This window comes from Manacus vitellinus, unplaced genomic scaffold, assembly GCF_001715985.3.
Source record: "Manacus vitellinus isolate BGI_N305 unplaced genomic scaffold, ASM171598v3 scaffold_12_pilon, whole genome shotgun sequence".
NCBI lineage: Eukaryota > Metazoa > Chordata > Aves > Passeriformes > Pipridae > Manacus > Manacus vitellinus.
The window spans coordinates 8892974-8913942 of NW_021938949.1; the positions used below are offsets into that span (position 1 = coordinate 8892974).

Here is a 20969-nt window from a genome sequence, read left to right on the forward strand (position 1 = left end):
GAGGTAATTGGAATCCCTCACTATGGGAGAAGGTGGGTGAGATGGATGTAAGAAGCTGGTGTCGCTGTGTTGCCTTAGGACCCAGTTGTACATACACAGAATGCATCTCTGGTTCCATCAGGCTGCTGTGCTGAGATGTGATTGAAGAGGAAAGAGATCCTGCCCTGCTCAGGTGAGAAAGGGCTTGTACAGCTCCCATTCCAGATGGTTTCGAGGCCAACAGGCTTTGCTTTGCTTGCTCCTTATCTGTGGATTTTGGGACAGGTGTCGGCAGCCAGAATTTGGTTCAAAATCAATATCTGGCACTTAGAATTCCAACCTTGTTTCCTCTTGAGTGTTGAAAGTACGTATTTGATTTATGAACATAGTTTCTCTTTGATGCTCACAAAATTGTCAGTGCCAGTAACTGCACCCGTCTGTCACACAGTGAGACACTTCAGGAACATTAAATATGTGACAAGCACTATCCCTTCAAAACAATAGTGTCAGAATAAAAGAGACTAGATACTAGGCAATCTTTTTTGTTAAGAAGATAGTTAGTATACAAGAAAAACTTAGGAAATGTAAGTTTTTTCATAAATACAGAATTTTAATCTCTCCCAGCATTACTAAGTGTGCTGTTATTCTTTGCAGCAGCACGAGACTGGGAAAACCTAATTTTCTTAGCCATGGAATCCCATGTGGAAAATTGGCAGCTTGCTTAAGAGTTACCAAGGGCCTTTATTTTCCCCCTCTTACTGAAACAGCTGTTAAGACTGGAATGGGTAGAAAAGCATTAACACTGCTTACTGTATAAAGTATCTGCTCACCTCACCCTTCCACTGTAAACCTGATGTAGTTTCTCCCTTTGCACGGGTTATTTGGGGTGCAGGTTATTTGGGGTGCAGGTTATTTGGGGTGCAGGTTATTTGGGGTACAGGCTGTATGCATGGGAATGCTACAGTGCTCCTTGGACAGCAAGGCTGCAGCAGGAGCTCAGCCAAATTATTAGAATAACAGAAAATGTGCACAGGGAAGAATCACAGGAAACCAGATATTTTCAAGTTCACTGCTCACAAAGCTGTTTACGATTCATTTTTTTTTTTAAAGTCTAATGAAAGAAGAATTACTCTGAGATTCTAGGACAGCTATGGTTCTTCTGACATCCTAAATCTTCACAGGCACCAGTAAAATGTTTGATTGCAGTAGGTTGGGTGCTTTTCCATTTAAATCTATCTCAAGCAGCCTTCAACAAGATTTAGTTTTAATATTTAAAGGCTGTGATTTTTTCCAGAGATAGAATTATTGTAATGCTTATACCATATTCTTTAATTTGAAGATAGGATCAGAAGTGAATGTCTGCTTACAAAAGAAAAGCAATGACTTTTGTGAGATTGATTTACTTGACACTGGTAATTAAAAAAAGAAAAAAAATAAGCAACCCTGCAGTTTCTGTATACTCAGATATTTCCAGGTCTCACTTTCCCACTATGGTTTTCACACAACAAACTCGGGCTTTCCCAGACCAGACAGATGTGGAATGTATCTGCTGGATTCCAAGGTCATGGAATTATCCCATATGAGATTCCTGGCACAGAGGTGAAAAACTTTAAGCACCGTGAAACAATTGTTGCCATAAAGAATTATATTTTGGCAAGAGTAAATCATAACAGATGTACGGTTTCTAACAAATAAATTTGCAGTTGTGTCGTGCACTGCCACACTGTGTACCCAGCAGCAGGGAGGATTTATTCATCTGACTTCAGATAACGCAAATATTTTTAGCCAGCATTTTAAAGTGGTAGATGCAGAGGCATGTGAGCTTTGTGGAGTTAAAAGTCCCAGTAAATGAAATGCCATTTGAATGGGATCTGATTTTATTCCCGACTTGAGCTTTGCCACTGACTCCAGCTCGAACAGTAGTTCAAACCAGTGTAGTAGTGCTCTGAAACTGGAAAGAAGAGAGGGTTTTGCTGTTGTCTAGGTTACTGGGGAAGGTAGTGACAATAGTATTAAAAATAGCGGTTATGATCGTGTACCACTCTCTCAAGTTCAGCTTCCAACTTGGCTGGGTGGCACAGTACCTCGAAGTCTGTAGCACAGCTGCCAAAAATGCAGAGACCTGCAGCCGTGAAGTGCCCTGCTGGGTTCTCCAGCTCCCAGCCCTCCCCGTGTCAGATCACTCGGCTCACTTGTCATGACCGAGCGCCGCACACGGCACACGGGCACTGTCACGGGACTCCACCGGCGGCGCTCAGGGAGCCTTTTAATCTCAGCTGCACTCTGAGAGCTTGCTGAACTGCTGCCATATGGCCCCAATGCTCATAAAGTTTGACATGGTTTAAGAAAAATGTGTGCACAGACACAAACGTGTGCAGGTGTAGGAGGACAGAACAGCAAAAGGTTTCTGAGAGGGCCACACTGCGCCCGAAGAGCACAGCTTGTAACTGCCCTTTAAATGTGCTCTCTGCAGCCTGTCATCTCCTCTGAGGACAGGTTGGTTTAAGTGGTGCAGAAAGCATAGAAATAAAACTGCATGAGAAGTAAAACATTTCCAATTAATAGCCGGTCGAGCTGCCCAGCAATAGCATGCAGCAGCCTAAAAATAAAAGGCCTAAAAATAGAAGAAAATTCACAGGAGACAATTCAAGGAGAAATGGACCCATGGTGTCAAGTAGTTTGGCATTAGATTTTTTGTTTTAACTTTAAAAACTAGCATATTTAATTGCAGATTAGTAGTAAGTTACAGGGGGTTGTTGCACCCTCCTCTGCAATTCCTTTGTCAAAAGCACTTCAAAAAAGCTGAGGATTTGTGGTTTTGATTATTATCCTGCTGGTTAGAGAGGAGGCAGAGTCAGGGCATCTCATTTTAAGTCTCACCTGTCCGGTTTGTGGGCAGAACATTACCTTCCCTGTTTCCCCATCAGTGGTTGTAATACTGATGACACCTCATAAAGGTGAGCAAAAACTTAGTGGGAAAAGGCATAAATATCTGTCACTGGTGAAACCAGGCAATGGGAATAGAAAAACTGGCAAATAATTGAAAAAAAAAAAAATCACTGATAGTGCAGAAGTCCTTTCCGAATTAATGCATAGAGCTGCCTCACTGACAGAAATAAATCAAATTAATTGATAATGATTACTTGTCCAGCAGTATCCTTGGCTGATCACATTGGAAACTGCCCAGTAATCCTTGGGGGGGCTGTTCCTTTCATGCTGCTGTTGACATTTTAAGTCAGGGCCACAAACTGCCTCCGGTCTGGGCAGGATCTGCAGGGAGTTCTTGCCCAGAGTGTACTTGAGATACTGTCCTTAGGTGAAATCAGTGTTTCCAGCCCCGCTGACACTCTTGGCACGCTGTGGGGCGTCTCTGCACAGATGCAGTTCAAAGCCTTGTTAGGTGGAACAGTGTTTGTAAACTCTTCCTACCATGGAAACGTGCACCAGCAGCGGAAGGGCCGCAGTCAGCCTCGGAAGGGCACCCCATCCTGCAAGGAATTGGGCCCTTCTGTAGGAAAAGTCAACTTGAGCCTTAAATTGCACAACAAGCATCTGAAGATTTATGATTTTAAAAGCTCCTCAAGAGGGAAAAGAAAAAAAAAGAAAAAAAAAAGAAAAATAATAGCCCAATTGTTTCCTGCCCTAAATTGTTGCTCTTTGACATTCTAACCTAAGAGAGACCCCTTTGGCACCTACCCCTGCGACAGGCAGGAGAACTACAAAGTAAACTTCTTCCGTGCGGATAATGAAGTCACTGCCTTAGGCACACTCTGCTATCACACCTGATAATCTCTTTAAAACACAGTGCGATTAATTATTAATTAGGAAGATGAATGTTGTCTAGAAAAGGAGTTTCAAAGGCTACAATCAGAACTGCTTAGTGTTACTAGGATTTTGTTGATACCGAAAATGTTTGTCAAAGGCAGTCTGCAGCGACTCCTAATGTACCCAATAAACAAAATATACCGAATAAACAGAGCCAGCAGGCACCAGGGCTCTGTACTCTGCTTATTTTTAACTGCAGACATTGTTTCCCACAGAGCTCTTACAGGAAAGGGACGTTCGATTTTCTTGATATCACGCAGTTGTGCTGGAGCAACAGCACTTCCATTGGCCCTGCTACAAAGTTCCTCTGTGTTCAGGATCCATTTTTTAGTGGCCAGCGGACGTCAAAGATGGAGAGTTAGGTGTGTGATTGGGTCCCGTCCTCGCTAGAGATGGAGCTGAAATATTTTGCTGAGTCAAAGGGACAAAAATGTTGGCTTAGTCCAGCTCTTGTTCAACTCAGTTTAATTTTGACTTCCATGGGCGGTGGATCAGGCCGTGCATCCATGCAGTATCATGAGACAGTGGTGTTTCATAGGAATCAACCATCTGCTCTTCTTCCCACCAGCCATGGAAGACCCGTCAGTGACTGCAGCTTTTGGCCTTTCCTTCCAACCCTTTCTCCAGACTCACTAATAACCACTGCAGTGCAGTCGCCTGTGGTGAACTCTGCAAAATCTGAAACCTCAGAAGTGATGGACGATGGAGCATTTCCTTCACGATTTCGTGAAACTTCAGATTAGCCAGTCTATTTTAGAACTTTGCAGATTTTGTTCCTCATTTGTGGCAGAAACCAGGACAACTGTATGTAAATTCTGAGAGTTGCTATGAACCCAGAGAGTGGAGAATAATATATAATAGTTTAAAAATGTACGGTTAAAAAAATACCATCAAACCCAGTCATGACTCAATCTTGAGTCCACAACCAGAATTAAGTCCTCTTGCTTCATCCTTCTCCAAGACCATTAAGATCAGAGAGCTTTTATATTAGGAAAATAAAGTATTTTGAAAAAGAGGTCTGATGGGAAGCAAAACAGTGTAAAAAAGCAACGTACACAGCCAGTAGTTTGCAATGGAAAAGAATTTTCACCTGGATTGGCCCATCCGTGTAGTATGAGATAAATAATTTTATAATTAAATAATTTCAAGAGTTGTATTAACTGTGATATATGTAACCTTTTAACCAGCTTATTCCATCTTACCTACGTGAACATCTCATGAGCTTCCTGGGGTTGAGGAGTGTGATGAGGTGCGTGAAGCAACCTCTGTGGTACATACTATGATCTGAAGCACAGGCACAAGAATTAAGACAGTTCTTCCTTCCTGCTGAAAACAATCCATGAGAGTTAGACACCCTGAAGGTCTGGGCCTCCATGATTTTGCTCGTGGAAGGTCTCAGGCAGAGAAGCAGTGCTAACCCTATGGCCAGCATCCCATCACTAACAGACCAACCTTCTTCCTTTAGGTTAAATTTTGCCACCCAGAAATGATGGGTGTTATTTTCTACTGCAGGTTATGTGGAAATCATTTGCATTTTGTATTGCTGACAGAAATTTGTTGATTTCTCTGCCTGTTTTTGTAGAAAAATCTTTCATAAATCAAAGGTTGGCAAACAACAACAATCCAAGATTATTTACTGGCTAAAGGAATATTTTCAGTGTCTTTGGCTACATAGTTCAAAGGATTTGTCTTCTTTTGGAAAGTAGCCCTAGAACTGCTGATCCTTAGCTCTAACATAAAAGCTGTCCCAGGAATGATGCTATCAGCAGTCCCTGAGGGCTAAAAGGGCAGCTGAGGAGTGATGTGCTGGTGGTCTTCCAGGACGCTGGGAATGAGGACATTGCTTATGTCAGCATCATGAGGTACACACAGGACTTGCTGTGATACTCTGTGTCTTTGGGAGATTGGTAAACTTGGGTCTTGAGGCAAAACCCCAGGGAGGATGCAGTGTAGCCGTAATATTCCCAAAGGCTTAGAAGTAGTTTTCCCAACCTCTCTTCTGCACATGCTATACCCAGCACAACAAGAAAAGTGTATGAATGTTTCCTCAGTTCACTTTTGACATGACAACTTGTGTAGGAGTCTTCAGTCTCATTCAGCTGTAATTTAAAACATCTGATTTGTAAACCCATAAAATTGAAGTTTATGCTGGAATGACAGACACGCCCTGGCCTCTTATCCCACCACTATAGGATATGTGGAAATCTGGGAGATGGTTTGGTGTGTGGAGAAGTAAAACTCAAAATTAGTAATTGGCAGTTTCATTCTTAATATATGCATGCTCCATTTGAATGTGTATAGAAATCAGTGTGCAAGATTTTCTCTGTGTTCAAAACAGCCTGGAACTTCTTCCTGAGCTGTTTTGGGGAATGGTTGGTGCTCTTTAGTCCTGTCCTTCCCACCAGGGAAGTCTACAAAAGCACTAGAGGTCCCCAGGTAATGAAACACCTCTCCATGGGAGCAAGGAGAGCAGCACATGCTGTTTACCCCTCAAGGTTTTCAAAAGGTTCTCAATATCCCTGTAAGCTCCTTTGGCGTTGAAGACTGAGCTCACAAGCCCTGATTCAAAGCATTTAGTCAACGTGAGCAAGAACTTTATGGCCTGAGGCACATTAAATCTGAACTGAAATTAAAGTGCCGTGGCAGGAGCTGGGAACTCTGTCCTGAGGAGAGCTTCTCTGTCTTCAAGGAAAACCACCACAGTATAAACAAGACCTGAAATATAGTGGTGCCCAACCTGGTGCAAGAGAAATGGAGAATTTCCTGATCCCTGCTGAAGTTCATCCCTTTCTCTGAATCATGTTAAATCTGTCCCTTAGTGGAATGGCTTTTGTCCTTCCTCTGCCAAGATACCATTGAGATGGCTGCAGATTTCCTGCAAGAATGTATCCCTTAGGGTTCCTTCATTAACTGTGCAGTGTGGATTTTCTGGAGCATGTAAGACCCTTCCCAGTGTGCTTCAGGATGAGGCAACTTTAAGTTTGTGAGGCTTTTTTCTTCTGGACTTCAGAATTTGGTCCTTTGAAAACACGAGATTCACCAACTGAAAGGACTTAGAGAGAGCTTTCCATGGGGGATTTTACTGACCTCTGTGATAAACTCTCTTCTCTCCTTCCCCCAGTTTGCTCCAAGTTTTATTTCTTGCTCAGAAGCTGCTGCCCTTGCTGGCCACAGCTGCTCTCCCAGCCCTGGTCACAGCATTAGTTATGAGACTTTAATGACAATGTCTGTCTCAGCCTTTTGCTTGGTCTGGTTACTTCAGCATCTACAGAATGTTTTCACAAAGAAGCAGATGGTGGTAGGAGTAATTGGGCCGTAAAACAACATTAACAGCTAAAAACGATTTTCACCAGAAAGGATTTTGTGGGCAGGGTGAGGGAGGTTCAGCACTGTTTTCGTGTTTTCTCTCCCATACATTCACCCCTGCCCTGGCTGTAGGTGGTAGCGCTCCGTGCTTCTGCTTCCAGGGGATGAGCCCTGTCAGGTCAGTCACAAATATGAACAGTTGATGAATAACCCATTATAGAGTCACTTTTATGTTGACTCAGTGGACGTTTCCTGGCTTCAGAGAGAGTCAAGATAATGGCTAGCTTTGTAGAAAGAAAGAATCTCTAAAATGCAACATTTTTTTTCCTTTGTGACTTTTATTGCTTTGTACGCTGACATGTCTGAGGGAGGAAAACAGGACCTTGTTGCCAATAATGCTTGGCACAGACTGTCTCTAAAATCTGGCACCAGGATGAATATTAATTCAGTTGTTTTCCCACAGAAGCTACTGATTAGTCAAGGCCAAGTATCACTGAGATGATTCATTAAAACCAACATCTGAGCCCACCTTTACTGAGTAGATCTGCTTCTTGTCACCCCTGCAACAGGTGACTGAATTTGTAATTAAAGTGGCGACTAAAATCCCAGAATGGAGTAAAGATAAAAATGCCAAGGAACCCCAAAGGCTGTGGTGCAACTGCTTCTCAGCTTTCTGGGCATGGAGCCAGGACAACTAGCCAAGGAGGATCACACCCCAGGCAAGGGGTTCCTCCCATGGCTCAGAGCTGGTATCCTTATCCCTCTGTCACCATCCCCTTGCTCCCAGGCTTCCCAGTCCCACTTGGCAGCTGGTAGTGTGAAGAAGCATGGGACTACCAGGGCATGGAGGCTGTGATGTCCCTCCATCTTATGATGGGGATGATGATGATGATGGTGATGATGAAGTCATAAGTCCCCCAACACATGGATACACCTCTATTGGACACCTGTGTGATCTTGCCTGATTTTAGCTCTGCTGCTGTGGCTCAAGGGCAACATTTTTAAGTCAAAAAACTATAAAACTTAAAGTTTCCCTTCTGAAAAGCCTTTCAACAGAAAAGGCTTAGCAAAAAAATGCCAATTTTTGTGCAAAACCCACTTTATTTCACCCAAGTATTGCAGGGGTCTCCATGCATGAAGCAAATTGCAATTGGTGCAGTGTATTCTGCTTTTTTTGGTTTTTCACTATGTTTACTGGTCTCCCCCGCCTGAATCTTGACTTCTTCCATCTAATAATAACATTTCTTTTACTGCAGGGGGAATGCATAGGTACAGCACAGGTTTAATGTAGATTGTATCAAATAAACACTGAAGGGGAAGATTGTCTGAAGTACTGCAATAGGAGGACGAACAAAACGATTGAAAAGGTCTTCCCATGTCAGACATCTATGATTTTAAATACTGAACCATCAAGACAAAGGCATTTCCTGGTGATTAATGATGGGCTGGGTGTAGTCATGTCTGGGCCTTAACCCTGGCCTCCCATATATCCCTAGGAAATGCCCTGCGGCTGCTGTTTTAAGCTACACTTGGCTTATGATTGATTGTCTTTTTTAAAAGTACCTTAATGTTTGTGGCTATTTTGGTGACTGCTCTAGACAGCTTTGTTCCTCTCTCTCGGGCCTGGGTGTTATTCCTAAACTAATATAAATGTGTCTAAATAGCAAAAGGGCTGGAAGCTTAGTCACACATAGGGCAATCTGCTGCAGGTGTGATATAGCTGGTACACACAGCAAACTGTGCCATCACTCTGATGTGTAGGACCCCTGCCAGCTGGGCAGTGACAGGTGCTTTCCATCTCTGCCAGATTTTGGTGTGCTTTATTGTTGTTGAGAATCAGGGCCAATAAGATTATGACGCATTAGTTAGTATTGACAGTATAATGATCACCATAGACATTGGTGCTCTGGTTGTTGCAGTGCGAGGGTGCTTTTGGCAGCACGGCTCTCTAAAGGAGATTGGGTGGGTATCAGGGTGCCTTTAGAGCTTGCATTATTAATCCTAACCATATTCCCAAGGTACTGGCCCTCTGAAAATCCCCTGAAATCAGTGCAGCTCCAAATTCACTGAGTCACAACCACATTTAAAAAGGTGAATGTGTAAAATGTCACATGTTTTTTCTGAAAAGCTCTCAGTAGCTCATTAGCTTGGCCATTGCCTTGCACTGTAACTGTGGTGAGCCCTAATGGATGCAGGAAAGAACCCACTTGCTGGAGATAAGCAAAGCAAACAGCCACCACTTTTTCATTCAGTGCAAACCCAGGGCTGTTAATCCAGCCTGTACCCACCCATGGCAACAGACTCATCCTGAACCACAGTCATGAGAGAAAAGTTTGCCAAACTGAACCAAACATCAGACAACAGAACTGATTTAAATTATTGTTTTTTAAATGGTGGGTGAAACAGGTCTCCCAGATTCACCAGGCAATCACTATTTCATAGAATCATGGAATGGTTTGGTTGAAAGGAGCCTTAAAGGCCATCTAGTTCCAACTCCCAGGAATTTCTAGGAATTTTATGTCATTGGGAGCTGTAGCTTTTGACTCTCCTTAATTTAAGATAATGATTTGGAGATGAATGATTTATCTCATGCATTAACCTGTAAGCAGGCAGATATGTTTAAATAAGGTGCAACTTACTATGGTTGTAGCTATTATAATGAAAGAACATGGCCCAGGCAGTGTTTGTAGATAGGGGAATGGTGGAGTTTTTTAGCTATACCTGGAGAAACAGGTAACCTGAAGAAAGGCATATATATATATGCCCAAAAGCTCTTCTTCCTTTTCTAGCCCCGCTTGTTGGTCTAATAAAATATATTACTTCCACAAACCTTGTCTTGCCTGCAATTTAATAAAATAGTGCCAGAATCATACTGTGTGACAGATCTTTTAATTCATTTCAGAGCTGCAGCTCCCATCCAGTCCCTCTGCTTCACCGTGCGAGCAGGGGCGTTTTGTTCCACTGCACAGCCCCTTCCTTCGCCTTTTGTAGTAACTTTGCAGAGCTTTAATAGTGACATATAATGAGGGTTTATGTGACTGTGGAGTGAGGGGAAACTTATCTTTTGAATGTGAGAATTATGGAGTGTGCAGATTAACAAAGTGAGAAAGAGCAAAGGTATGTTCATAGCTGCAGTTGATGGAGTTAATGGCAAACGCAGATGGATCAGCCTGACCTTTCCATCTCTAATTCCATAGACTGCACTGCTCTTTGTAGTGGGTGGTGAAGAGAAAAATAAAATGGGCTAGAAAAACTTTCTAAGCTCAAAACTAGGATAAAAATGTAACATTTTGAGGCCACGGGGGAAAAATTGTCTTCTGTGCTTTTTTTAAGTAAAAAAAAAAAAAGTATGAAATAAAAATGGAAATAGAAGAGGTAACTTCCTGCTTATGAAAATTGAAATTATTTTCTTATAATTTTAATAATTATTCCTTTTTAATAATTATCTTTTATCACAGATGGAGCCTCACCAGATTTTTTACTGATTGCTATGTCTCTAAAATGGGTGGTTAGACAAGCAAAACCAAATGATCAACATGACTGACTTTTATACCAAAAAGTTTCTAAAACAGCACTGGGTTTCCCATCCTACCCCCTGGCCCTGGTGAAGCCCATCCTGCACAACCTGTCCCACTCAGGGGTAACACAAGCTGCCACATTTTGCCTTGTGCTGCCTGGGAGTGATCCCATCTGATCCACTGATCTGGAATAGAGGAAAAAAATACAGTATTTCAGCTTTTAGCATCATGAATCATACTTGTCTTTTGTAGCCAGGCTACTTTGGCCAACTGCTGGCTATAGGATTCCTACTTAAATATAAAAACAGGGCTCCTGAAGCAATTAGTGCTTGTAAGTACCTGCAGGATGAGGCCTGGGAATCTCAGTGCTGATCCAGATGGGCTGCTGTCTTTGTATTGTAGGATGTCTCACTCATTTGTGGGGTCCGAGAGTTTAAAAGTGAAACATCTATCAAAATCTCATTACTTTGGGGAGGATGGGAGCTCATGGATTATAAACCTTAATTTATTTTTTATATCTTAAATTATGGTGCCATATCTGAGCCATAAATTTTTACAAACCAAACTGCCGATGCATTTGAAGGAGTCGAATAAACACTCCCAGCACTGCCCCAGGACAGTGACAGAGGGAACAGGCAGGTGAGTGGGGTGAGGGTGGCAGAGAGGTGGTGATGGCACATTGCTTTGGGAACTCCTACTCTTGTTGTTTTTGCAATAAGATGCCCGTATTTACTTGGGGGAGAGGAGAGGAGGTTAATGATATCGGTTCCTGGGAATGCAGGCACTCCCCAGTGACTGAAAGGGAATATTCCTGGATCCCCCAAAGCCCATAATTTCACTCCCAAGTGTCTGCTAGCAGAAAGACATGCCTGTCTGCCTCCAGTTTAATATCGTCACAAAGGCCTGATTTATTACACGGTGTCAAACTTCTCCACAGTTTTTGAGCCTGTGCACTGTAGGGTTTGCTTGGTGATGTAGGAGGTTGAAGTGGCTATGAGTGTACAAGGCAGTTTTTTAAATTGGGCAGCACTAAACAGCCTGATCCTGCAAATCTAAGATTGTGCAGTTTGTTTCAGGGATTGATCTTGCCAAGTTTTGTATGGCGTTTAAGGAGAAATCTTTCCCACTGAGACCAAATGCCTTTGGGAGGGAGAGTGATAAGCCCCTGAATCCTTGCTAGATAATGCCCATGCCTCCCAGGACAGAGCTCAGAGGATTTATTCAGTCCTATAATTTCTAGGAGGTGGGATTTGCTAAAGCATAAGAAGGATAGAAAGCTCAAAAACTTCACCAGAAAGATTTGACAAGTAAAGTAAAATGAAATACAGCCATGAAATCTGTGATGAGGGCAAGGGTAGGGGTCAATACTGAATTCATATGGGAATAAAAGATTGTTCCTGTAGCATTTTATTCTGTATTATATTTTATTCCACATTATTTCATTCCTGAACTGTTTTTGCCCCAGTTGCACTGTTTGTCTAGAATTGGACTCTTCCTCCAACACAGTCAGAGTAGCGTTGATTCCAGAGATAAGACACACACAGTGAAGGTGATACAGACAGACAATTATAAATACATCTTCTTTGTTTCACGGGGTGGACAGTCTTCCCGTGAGGGTCACTCTGACAATGCTCCAGGATGTACTTGTGGAGCTGGTGACTGGTGCAACAAGAGGCCAAGCAGTGTAATCAGAGCTGACATCTGGGTGCTCGCTGTCAGGGTTTCAGGAAACTTGTTTTGCTCCATGATAGACCTGTTCTCACTGGGCAACGGGAAAAGCCTATGTGACTGTTAAAACAAGAGTGGAAAAATATGTATCTGGAATATGCATTGCTTTATCCTGCCAAGCCAAGTGTTTATTGTGGAGGCCAGACACATCTGTCCTTCTCCAACAGATATCATGGTGTTTCTTGGATTAAAAAGGCCGACTGTAGTGGAACAGTGGAAGAAATTGCTTCAGAAGACGGACTTACTGGAGTCTTATATCATATGGACCTTGTCAGAAAAATATTAGCCACAATAAAAGCTGACACTCAGGGAGATGAAAGCAATATTGCTTGATATTGTGATTACCTTTATGGCAACATGCTCAAGGTGAGCAGTGGGGAATTGAGTCCTTTCTTCGTTTGACCTGGGCGGTCAGTATGATTGCTTCAGGGACTTTTGCTTGGTTTATGTAATAAAACATCTGTAATAAAAGATTTTTTTAAAAAAAACAGTTTTGGGAAAGAGACTGGAGACAAGGATTGCAGACAGCTATTTGGGTCAAGGGGTTAGGTTTTTGCCAGGCTCCAGATGGGGATGGAGAGGACAACAAGGGCTGGAAGCGATTCTGAAGCTGAATCCATGTACTCTGCACAGGCAATGAGAACAGCATCAGTTTAGTGAGCTGCACCTGATCCGAAGTTTGGCAAGAGAGAGGTCGATACACACATTATTCCCTGTGTGGGGTATTTCTGAGAATGCTGCTTGTGAAGGTGTGTCTGTTCTGAAAGCTGCAGCGAGTGTGAGTAACAGTGCTCAGCACACGTCTTTGCATTTTCATGCCCTTGCAGATTTACTGGAAGATCTTGGGAAGCAGTAGCTTTGGTGGAACAGTTTAGTTATAGCAAGGACAAGGAATTTTTGCTGAAAACTTGACAGAAGAAACAAGATTTACCTCTTCATTCGTATAGCACATGAGTTAACATAGAGTGGCCCAGGAATTTGTAAAGTCTGTGGGCTCAAAAATAACCCTGTTATGAAATAGGACATGATGCAATACAGGAGTGTTAGAACAACTTAGTTGTGCTTGTTCTGAAGGAAGCAAGTTATGATCATTTGCTACATAATAGTGGATATCCTGCAGCTTTGGGTTATTCCTGGGCCCCCAAGGTCTTAGAAAAGCAAAAGGAGACCTGAAGCAGCCCTGACAATGTGTGGGATTACTATAGGTTGTATTTAAACACAGTGCAAAAGTGAAGGGCTGGTTCTGCAGGGTGCTGAGCACCTTTAGCTGCATTGAAGCCAAGGTGATTTGGGATGTCTCTCAATCTGCCACCATACCTGGAGGTGCACAAGTGTCTTTTGGTGGAAGGAGGCTGCAGAATATTTGCAGCCAGTGAATGTGTACTGAATACTCTGCACTGGAGGAGGCTTATATTTTTCAGTTACAATCAAAATATGTTAACATTTTGCCTTTCCCTATGCTTTTGGTTCGGACTCAGAAGACTCAAAAGACTCATATGTTACTGTAATTTTTTTTTTTTCCAGAAAAGCAGATACCTTCTCTGCTTCTCTACAAAAGCTTTATGCCACAATAATTTAAGATTTCCTCCAGGTCAGAATATTTCTGCATGTAAAACCTCTTTGAAGGTTTAAATAGACTGTAACTGAGTTTTGACATGTATTAGCACGTGTCAGGTACAGCAGTTATTAAGGGTAGTGGAGACAAGACACATTCCATCTCTCCAGTGACTGACTCACAGGTGTCCAGATCACTACAGGCCACAAGCAGGCAAAGCCACTAAAAAAAAAATTTAAAAATCACCCTTTGTTGCAACAAGCATTAAAACCTCCTTTTACCATTCATTTCAGCAATAGATCAGGTGAGGGATAAACTCTAGTTGCTGTCTTAGAAAATCATGTCCCAGAATTGTGACTGGGAAAATTGCCTTTTCATTCCTTTTGATGTAAATCTTCTCTCTTGAAAGGTTCTGCGTACACCCAGAATGTATTTTTAAATTATCTCAAAGTATACATTTGCATATTGTGATGTGCTTTGGTTAAATAGGAGTTCCTGGGTTCTGTCCTGCTCCTCTTCTCTCTATTAGCTGAATATGTCTGCATCCAAACAATTCACAACAGAAAAATCATTTGCTCTGCTGACGGATTTTTTAAAATTCTTTAATTTCTTTCATTCTTATATCAGGAATTGACTAAAATTGTCATCTCTCCCACAGCAGAACTAAAGGAGTGTGACATGCAGAAGGAAATACCCAGGAGTGGATGCTTTTCAAAGCAGAACAGGTTTGAGCAAAGCCAGCTGACCCTCTGCACTTCTCTTCCCAGGGCACAGCTTCCGTCCTGCAGCGCAGGTCTGACAACGAGGAGTACGTGGAGGTTGGAAGACTTGGTCCATCAGATTATTTCGGTAAGAAAATTCAGCTAAGCATGGTTCAGAAAGACAGGCATGTCTGGATCAAGTAGTTATTGTCTTAATTAGTGTTCTACTCTCACATGCAAAGGGTTATGTGCAGGTCAGCCGCTGCTTTCAGCGATAGTGAGAGATTTCAGGGAGGCTGAATCCATTCCTTGGTTTACACCAGTGAGGCTGGCAGGAGACAGATCCAGAATCAGCAAAACAGTCTGAAAGCATTTGTTTTCAAAGGCATTTTACACGCATGCATTATGCATGTGTAATGCATTTGTACTGTCAACAGAATTATGTAAAGTGTCTATCAAGAGATATATAAAGGGAGATGTTCTACAAGCGAAGCAACCGGATGGTGCCTGGAATATGCACCCTCCAAAAAAAGAGGCCCAGGGCGTGTGACAGCGTGTTTGTCCCCGTTTCCAGGTGAGATAGCACTGCTGCTGAACCGGCCCCGGGCTGCCACGGTGGTGGCACGTGGACCCCTGAAGTGTGTGAAGCTGGACCGGCCCCGCTTCGAACGAGTGCTCGGCCCTTGCTCCGAAATCCTCAAGAGAAACATTCAGAGATACAACAGTTTCATTTCGCTCACCGTCTAAATGGTTCCTCTGGAAAGCTGCCTTTTGTGTGACCTTGTGCACTTAAATTTGCTCTGTGCAGCTCCATAGCTTTATGAAGAAAAAAAAAAAAAAAGAAGTGTGCATTTTATGTGTATTTTTTCTGTTTGTGTCACGTATTGGATGTCAGTTCAAATCTCATGTATCATGGAAGTGGGAAGATAACTGTTTGGACAAGACTAGCTTTGGGGAAGATTGGGGCTCTTTTGGGCTCTTGGCTTGCAGACAAGATTTTTACCTGTTTTTGGATTATCCAGCTCAAAACCGTGGTTTTAACTATTTAAAATACATATGAATTTCTGTTTTCCTTATTATCTTTAAAGTTGGTCTTATCCACATTTTGTCAAGCTCCTTTGATCAAGTGATGTGAAAGGTGTCCCTGCCCATGGCAGGGAGTTGGAACTAGCTGGTGTTTCAAGTCCCTTCCAACCCAAACCAGTCTGTGATTCTGTGATATCTTTCTGTCACTTCAAAAAGACTTTCACTGGTTATGGACTGGAGGGTCCTGAAACCCCATGGGGTAATTGGCAGTTGTGCAATTTAAGGGGAAGGTTGGAGTAAGGTTTTGATCATTCCAGCAAGCCAGGGAAAAGTAGAGCTTTTGAGTGATTTTGTTTGTGTCTAAGATATAGGGGCCATTTTCCTCTGTGTCACAAACTCTTTTGGGTCTGCTTTGTAGGATATGCTAAGGCAAACAGCCTGCTCCAGTCTTCTGGGTGAAGAGGTCAAGGGACAATGTTTTCTAAGAATTCAAATGGAGCCTTTAAGACCTGTTATTTGTCCTCAGCTATTTTTAAATGAGAGTTTGCATTATAGACCTTACAAGTTCAATGGGAACTTCTCTGCTGAATTAAGTGGGCTTCGAAACTCAACAGTGTCCTCAGCCACTTCTCTGAACATCAGGGACAAATACAGCAGCCTCTTTTTAATAAGATCCATTTAATTAAATTCAAATGCCTTTCTTGTAGTATATGACTAAATTTTAGAATTTTTTAAGATTTTCTGAAAGCCAAATAAGTGCTTCAAAATGCTGCCTCTCTTCCAAAAGACAGGCATTGTAAAACAAAGAGCACCAGGATCCTCAAACCCAGGTCCCTCCAGGGTCCCACAGCCTCACTGGCAGTCACTGCTGCCCTGCCTAGACATGGGGCTCCTCCTGAACAGAGCTTTTTGCAGATCCCTCGAGGGTGGGAATCTGCCCAGCCCTCAAGGATGGGATCATCGGGATTATGCTTTGCGAAGCTTTTCCTTTGCAGGTGAACTTGTTGCCAGCAGCAGCAAAGCTCTGCATCTCAGCCACCCTAAACAGCACTGCCTGCTCTTCAGCTGGGGCAAAACTCCATTTCTTCTTTACAATAACATTCTTCTGAGTAGATATAAACTTTCTGTACCTTTGATATGCCAAAGGTTATGCGGTGAAATACAGCAGCAATCTCCCTTTTGAAACTAGAGGTGTAGGTGAACTTGCCCAAATGTCTCACATTACTCCTTCTGGCACACAATGTGCTTTCTTCTTTGGAATTAACAAATACTAACTTGGCACTTTCCTGTTGACTCCCACCAAGGGCCCAATATTCCAGTAGCTGCCTGCAGTGGTTCTCACAGAGCTAAAAGCTTCTCAGCTTCGTGCTCCTCTCATCACTTAAAGGTGCTTAACTTATTTCAGCATAATTTCAGCGGTCCCTTTAGTGTTTATCCACTGCTGCTATTTATTTTGGTTATGTTATGCTTCTTGCACGTGTTATTAAATATGACCATTTGCAGTTTCCAGCCTTGCAGTTTCTATCACATACATTTACATAGGCAGACCCCCATCCTATATAGAGAGATCAATGTATGCGCATTTGGTTATTTGCTGCACTGTTTTTGTATTCTCTTGTGCAATTTTTAAAAGAAATATTTTTTAAGGGTTACCAGCCACTCAAGTATGTTCTTTTACCTATTGCATTTCTGTTGTGTTGGTAAAAAAATTGTGAGTGTTTCACATAATATGCAAGACACGTGTCTTGTCAAACACCAAGTATTAGCCTCACTGTTTAGAAGTTACTCGAGCACACAGACACACTGCAGATTCTTTGCTTTAAACCTTCACAGCTCATGGAAAATAAGTTTGAATAATGGCTCTGTTATAAGCAATCTCAAGAGAAGTGTAACCATTTAACACCAGGATTCCTGTGCTTTAAGTGGAACAAAATGATGTTCAGTGATGTTTTAAAGATAATTGTAATATTTGCAGTGGATGATGGGACAGGATTGCAGTATGAATAAAATTCTTCTACGTTATATGTAGCCATTGTGGGTTTATTACTAATGGAAGTCTGTGTGAGTAGATATGTTCTAGTTAAAATCTGCATATCATCAAAAGTTTGAACTCTACTGAAAATAATCAGATGCAAAGGGACAAAAAATAGACCAAGATTCCCAGTGCTATATATAGTAATGGAAACCAAACTGGTTTGTGGAGGATTAGCATGAAGAAAAAAATTTCTTCTGTTTAAATGTAACCATATATGTCTACATAAAGAAAGAGAGGTTCGAGATGTCTCTTGGACCTTCCTGTTGTTTTTCAGGTGCCAGATTTGAAACCCTCAGGACTGCTGCTGAGTCTGTTGTATGGCCAGTAGAGAAACCTTGGGGAAAACAGGCTCTTTCCTTCCCAAACACCAGTGCTGCTCCTTTTTCCCAGCATCATAGGCAAAGCCCTGACTGAACCAGGGATCTTTCCCAATCATTCCTCTGAACTTCTGGCCACACATGGATTTTTAGAAGTGCATCTGCCCTGGGACTGAAGCACAACCCCATTTTTGGCACCAGAGACGTACTGTGCTGCTGCCATGGCTTGTGTTCCTGCCGTGGGCTGGCCAAGAACTACACTGAGAACAAATTTCTCAGAGAAGGCAGAGCCTCTGAAAGAACCACCTGTACCTCATGCCTCAGGGTAAAGGCATGGATTGAAGGACCAGCATGGCTTCTGGGTGAGGAAGAGGTGTTCGATGTGTTGTTGGTGCCACACTACCTGCCAGAGCTCTGGGTGGCCACATCAGTACATCTGTTGTGGTCCAAGCTTGGCTCCAGACCTGGAGCTGTTACCCCAGAGCAGCAGGCAGGGCCAGGGGCCTCACTCCAAGCAACTTCTCTGCAGTGGTCCCTGCACAGGAATCTTGGGCGGCTCCTGGCATCCAAGGGCTGTCCAGCTTTCCATTTTTGGAATGTGTTATTTTCCCCCCCTTTGCTATGATTCAGGAGGGAAGGACTGGTCTTTCCAGAGAATTACTCACATTATGTAGTAATCAAAAGTGACCACTCTCTCTGAGGTCCTTCCAGAAGGACATTACCAGCCCACGCTCCCCAGAAAAGAGCATCTCACCACTCCTCATTGTCATTCTTTTTTCGGTCGGTTTTAATTGTGTCGCAGCCATTTCAGGACTCCTGAGACAAAAGAAAAGACTTTTTTATTTTTAATAGAAACTAATTGCACCTCAGGTTTTTACAAGGCCCATGTGGCTGACCAGGCTTTGGTGCATGTATCACATTACTGTTGGCTCGCTCAGGCATTCCCACTGCTTCTTGGCACTGGGTGCCTAAATTCACGGAGTCATATGAACTCCGTGAATCCCTGATCATCAAGCAAGCACAGCCTGACACCATGTTACCTGCTCAGGTGTTGGTGTGAAACAAGACCTGTTGGAGAACCAAGTAACCCCAGTGCACACCAGTTGGGCTGTTGCCTGCTGGGTTGTGTTTCTTGTGGTAAGTGGTTCTTTGGAAGTGGAGTCACCACACAAAGGATAACATTTCTTCCATTGTGAAGGTTGCACAAGGTGTGTGGATCCCATTCAGTTTGAAGTCTTAAATGGGGCATAAATCCTTTCACTTACCTATTTATGGAAGAGATTGTGTTTGTTCTTTGTGCCCATTTCTGTATAGCAGAGAGAATTTTATCTTGCGCAGAGGCAACACTGTGATAACCTGCTTAAAGAGAGCCAGAGATTCCACTGCCCTCTGCTCATCACAGTGCCACAGGGATGCACAGTCACTGCAACTGCAGCAGCATCCCCAGACTGTTGCAGGTGGATGGGACTTAGCAGAGTACTACAGAGTAGGTGACTCTGAGCACCAACCAGTTTAAAGTTTCACAGTTGATTCAAAGACCACTTCACTATGTAGAGACTGAATTATCTACTCTTACATTGCCAGGAATGGTTTTTTAACTTGTTTCTATTATTTGGCAACTCTGACTGGAGCTTCAAGTGCACACGACTGCTCAGAAACTTGTAAGAGCATTTCCAGCCAGAGTCACTTCTGTAGGTCCCTCTTCCCTCCAGAGAAGGAGAACATATTTGGATATGAGCATATGTGTAGCCTTGGAAATTCGATGTTACGGGAACACATTGGCTTGGACGCTCCTCCTCCTCCTCAGGGGATTTCTCCATGGCTCTTTGCTGCTCCACAGAGTTGTATCTGGGATGCAGCACTCACACAACAAGCTGGCCTTTTCTCTGGAAATGCTGCCTGGCCAAAGGAGCTGGCATCTGCAGCCATCTGTTTTTTTTTTCTGAAGGCTGAGGATGTTTTTTGTGCTTGATCAGGCTCCAATACCAGAGTGATTCTTCTGATTTCTAAAAATCTGGATTCAGTTTTTAGAAAAGAGGCTACTCTTTGCCTGGGCAAGGAAAGCAAAGCATGAGCATCTCCTTGGGCTGCTCTGACTCCTGTCTCAGATATGCATGGGTTACTTTTCACTTCTGAGTGCACCAGCCCCTCCCCAGATGTGTTTTAATCCTTGTTTTCAAGTCACTCTCTGCACAAGTATCACAGAGAGCTTCCACAGCCCAGACCAGCTGCAGCACACATCCCATGCACTTGTGCTCCAGCAATTTTAAGTGTGCAGAGTTCTCTTTAAAAAAGTTGTGAGATCTTTCGGAGGAAAAAAATAATCACTTTGCCCAAGAAGACTGCTCCTATTCCAGTATAAACTGCCTCCAAACGTGGAACAGTGGCATGCCATGTTGCTGCATGGGCCAGCAGTGCTGAATGAATTGGCAGATGCTGTGCTGCTGTGTGATCTCTGGGAGCTGGGCTGTGAGAACGCTGCTCCTCTGCTCACAGCTTCGGTTCGAAGCCGAAAGAGTTGGTTTGCCAAAAAAGTGCCCCTCGCCCAAGCCCTGATGGGATAAATGGAGCCTCGTGCTGCCAAGGCTTGCTGGGTGCATTCACCTTACCCTCGGTGGGTGCTGACAGCCTCCGCTCTTCCCAGAGCTGGCAGTTGGAAACGGGATGTATAGACTGATGATGAGGTAGGGAATTTCTCACCACTGCCTGCTGTTACTGGCGCTCTGGATGTTCATACTGCTGGCTCCAGGGAAATCAAGCCTTTCTGGGAAGTGGCTACTCCCTATCCTCTTTATACAGAAAATGTATTGTTATTATTTGAAAGCACTTTTGTATTGCCCTTAGACTACAAGCATGGCGATTGTTCCATTAGAAGACATCATGGTGCATAGCAGTGAAATACGACGTACAGTACCATGCAGTATGTATTTTCCAGATAAACTGGGAAAACAGTGAAATGGATCTGCAAAGTGGGGGTAC

At 43.1% G+C, this 20969-nt stretch overlaps 2 protein-coding genes across 3 annotated transcripts in view; both read left to right on the forward strand.

Moving 5' to 3' along the window:
• The window catches only part of PRKAR1B (protein kinase cAMP-dependent type I regulatory subunit beta), a 91986-nt gene extending 74324 nt beyond the window's left edge, over positions 1-17662 (forward strand). For both annotated transcript variants that reach the window (XM_029957897.1, XM_029957898.1), the window contains exons 10-11: positions 14679-14760; positions 15187-17662. In XM_029957897.1, coding sequence (XP_029813757.1) covers positions 14679-14760; positions 15187-15359 — 255 coding nt within the window. In that variant the 3' untranslated portion in view covers positions 15360-17662. The remainder of the gene's footprint in view (positions 1-14678; positions 14761-15186) is intronic.
• Positions 17663-20843: 3181 nt separating this feature from the next.
• Positions 20844-20969, forward strand: part of PDGFA (platelet derived growth factor subunit A) — a 56013-nt gene continuing 55887 nt past the window's right edge. The window contains exon 1 of the mRNA XM_018067645.2: positions 20844-20910. Coding sequence (XP_017923134.1) covers positions 20844-20910 — 67 coding nt within the window. The remainder of the gene's footprint in view (positions 20911-20969) is intronic.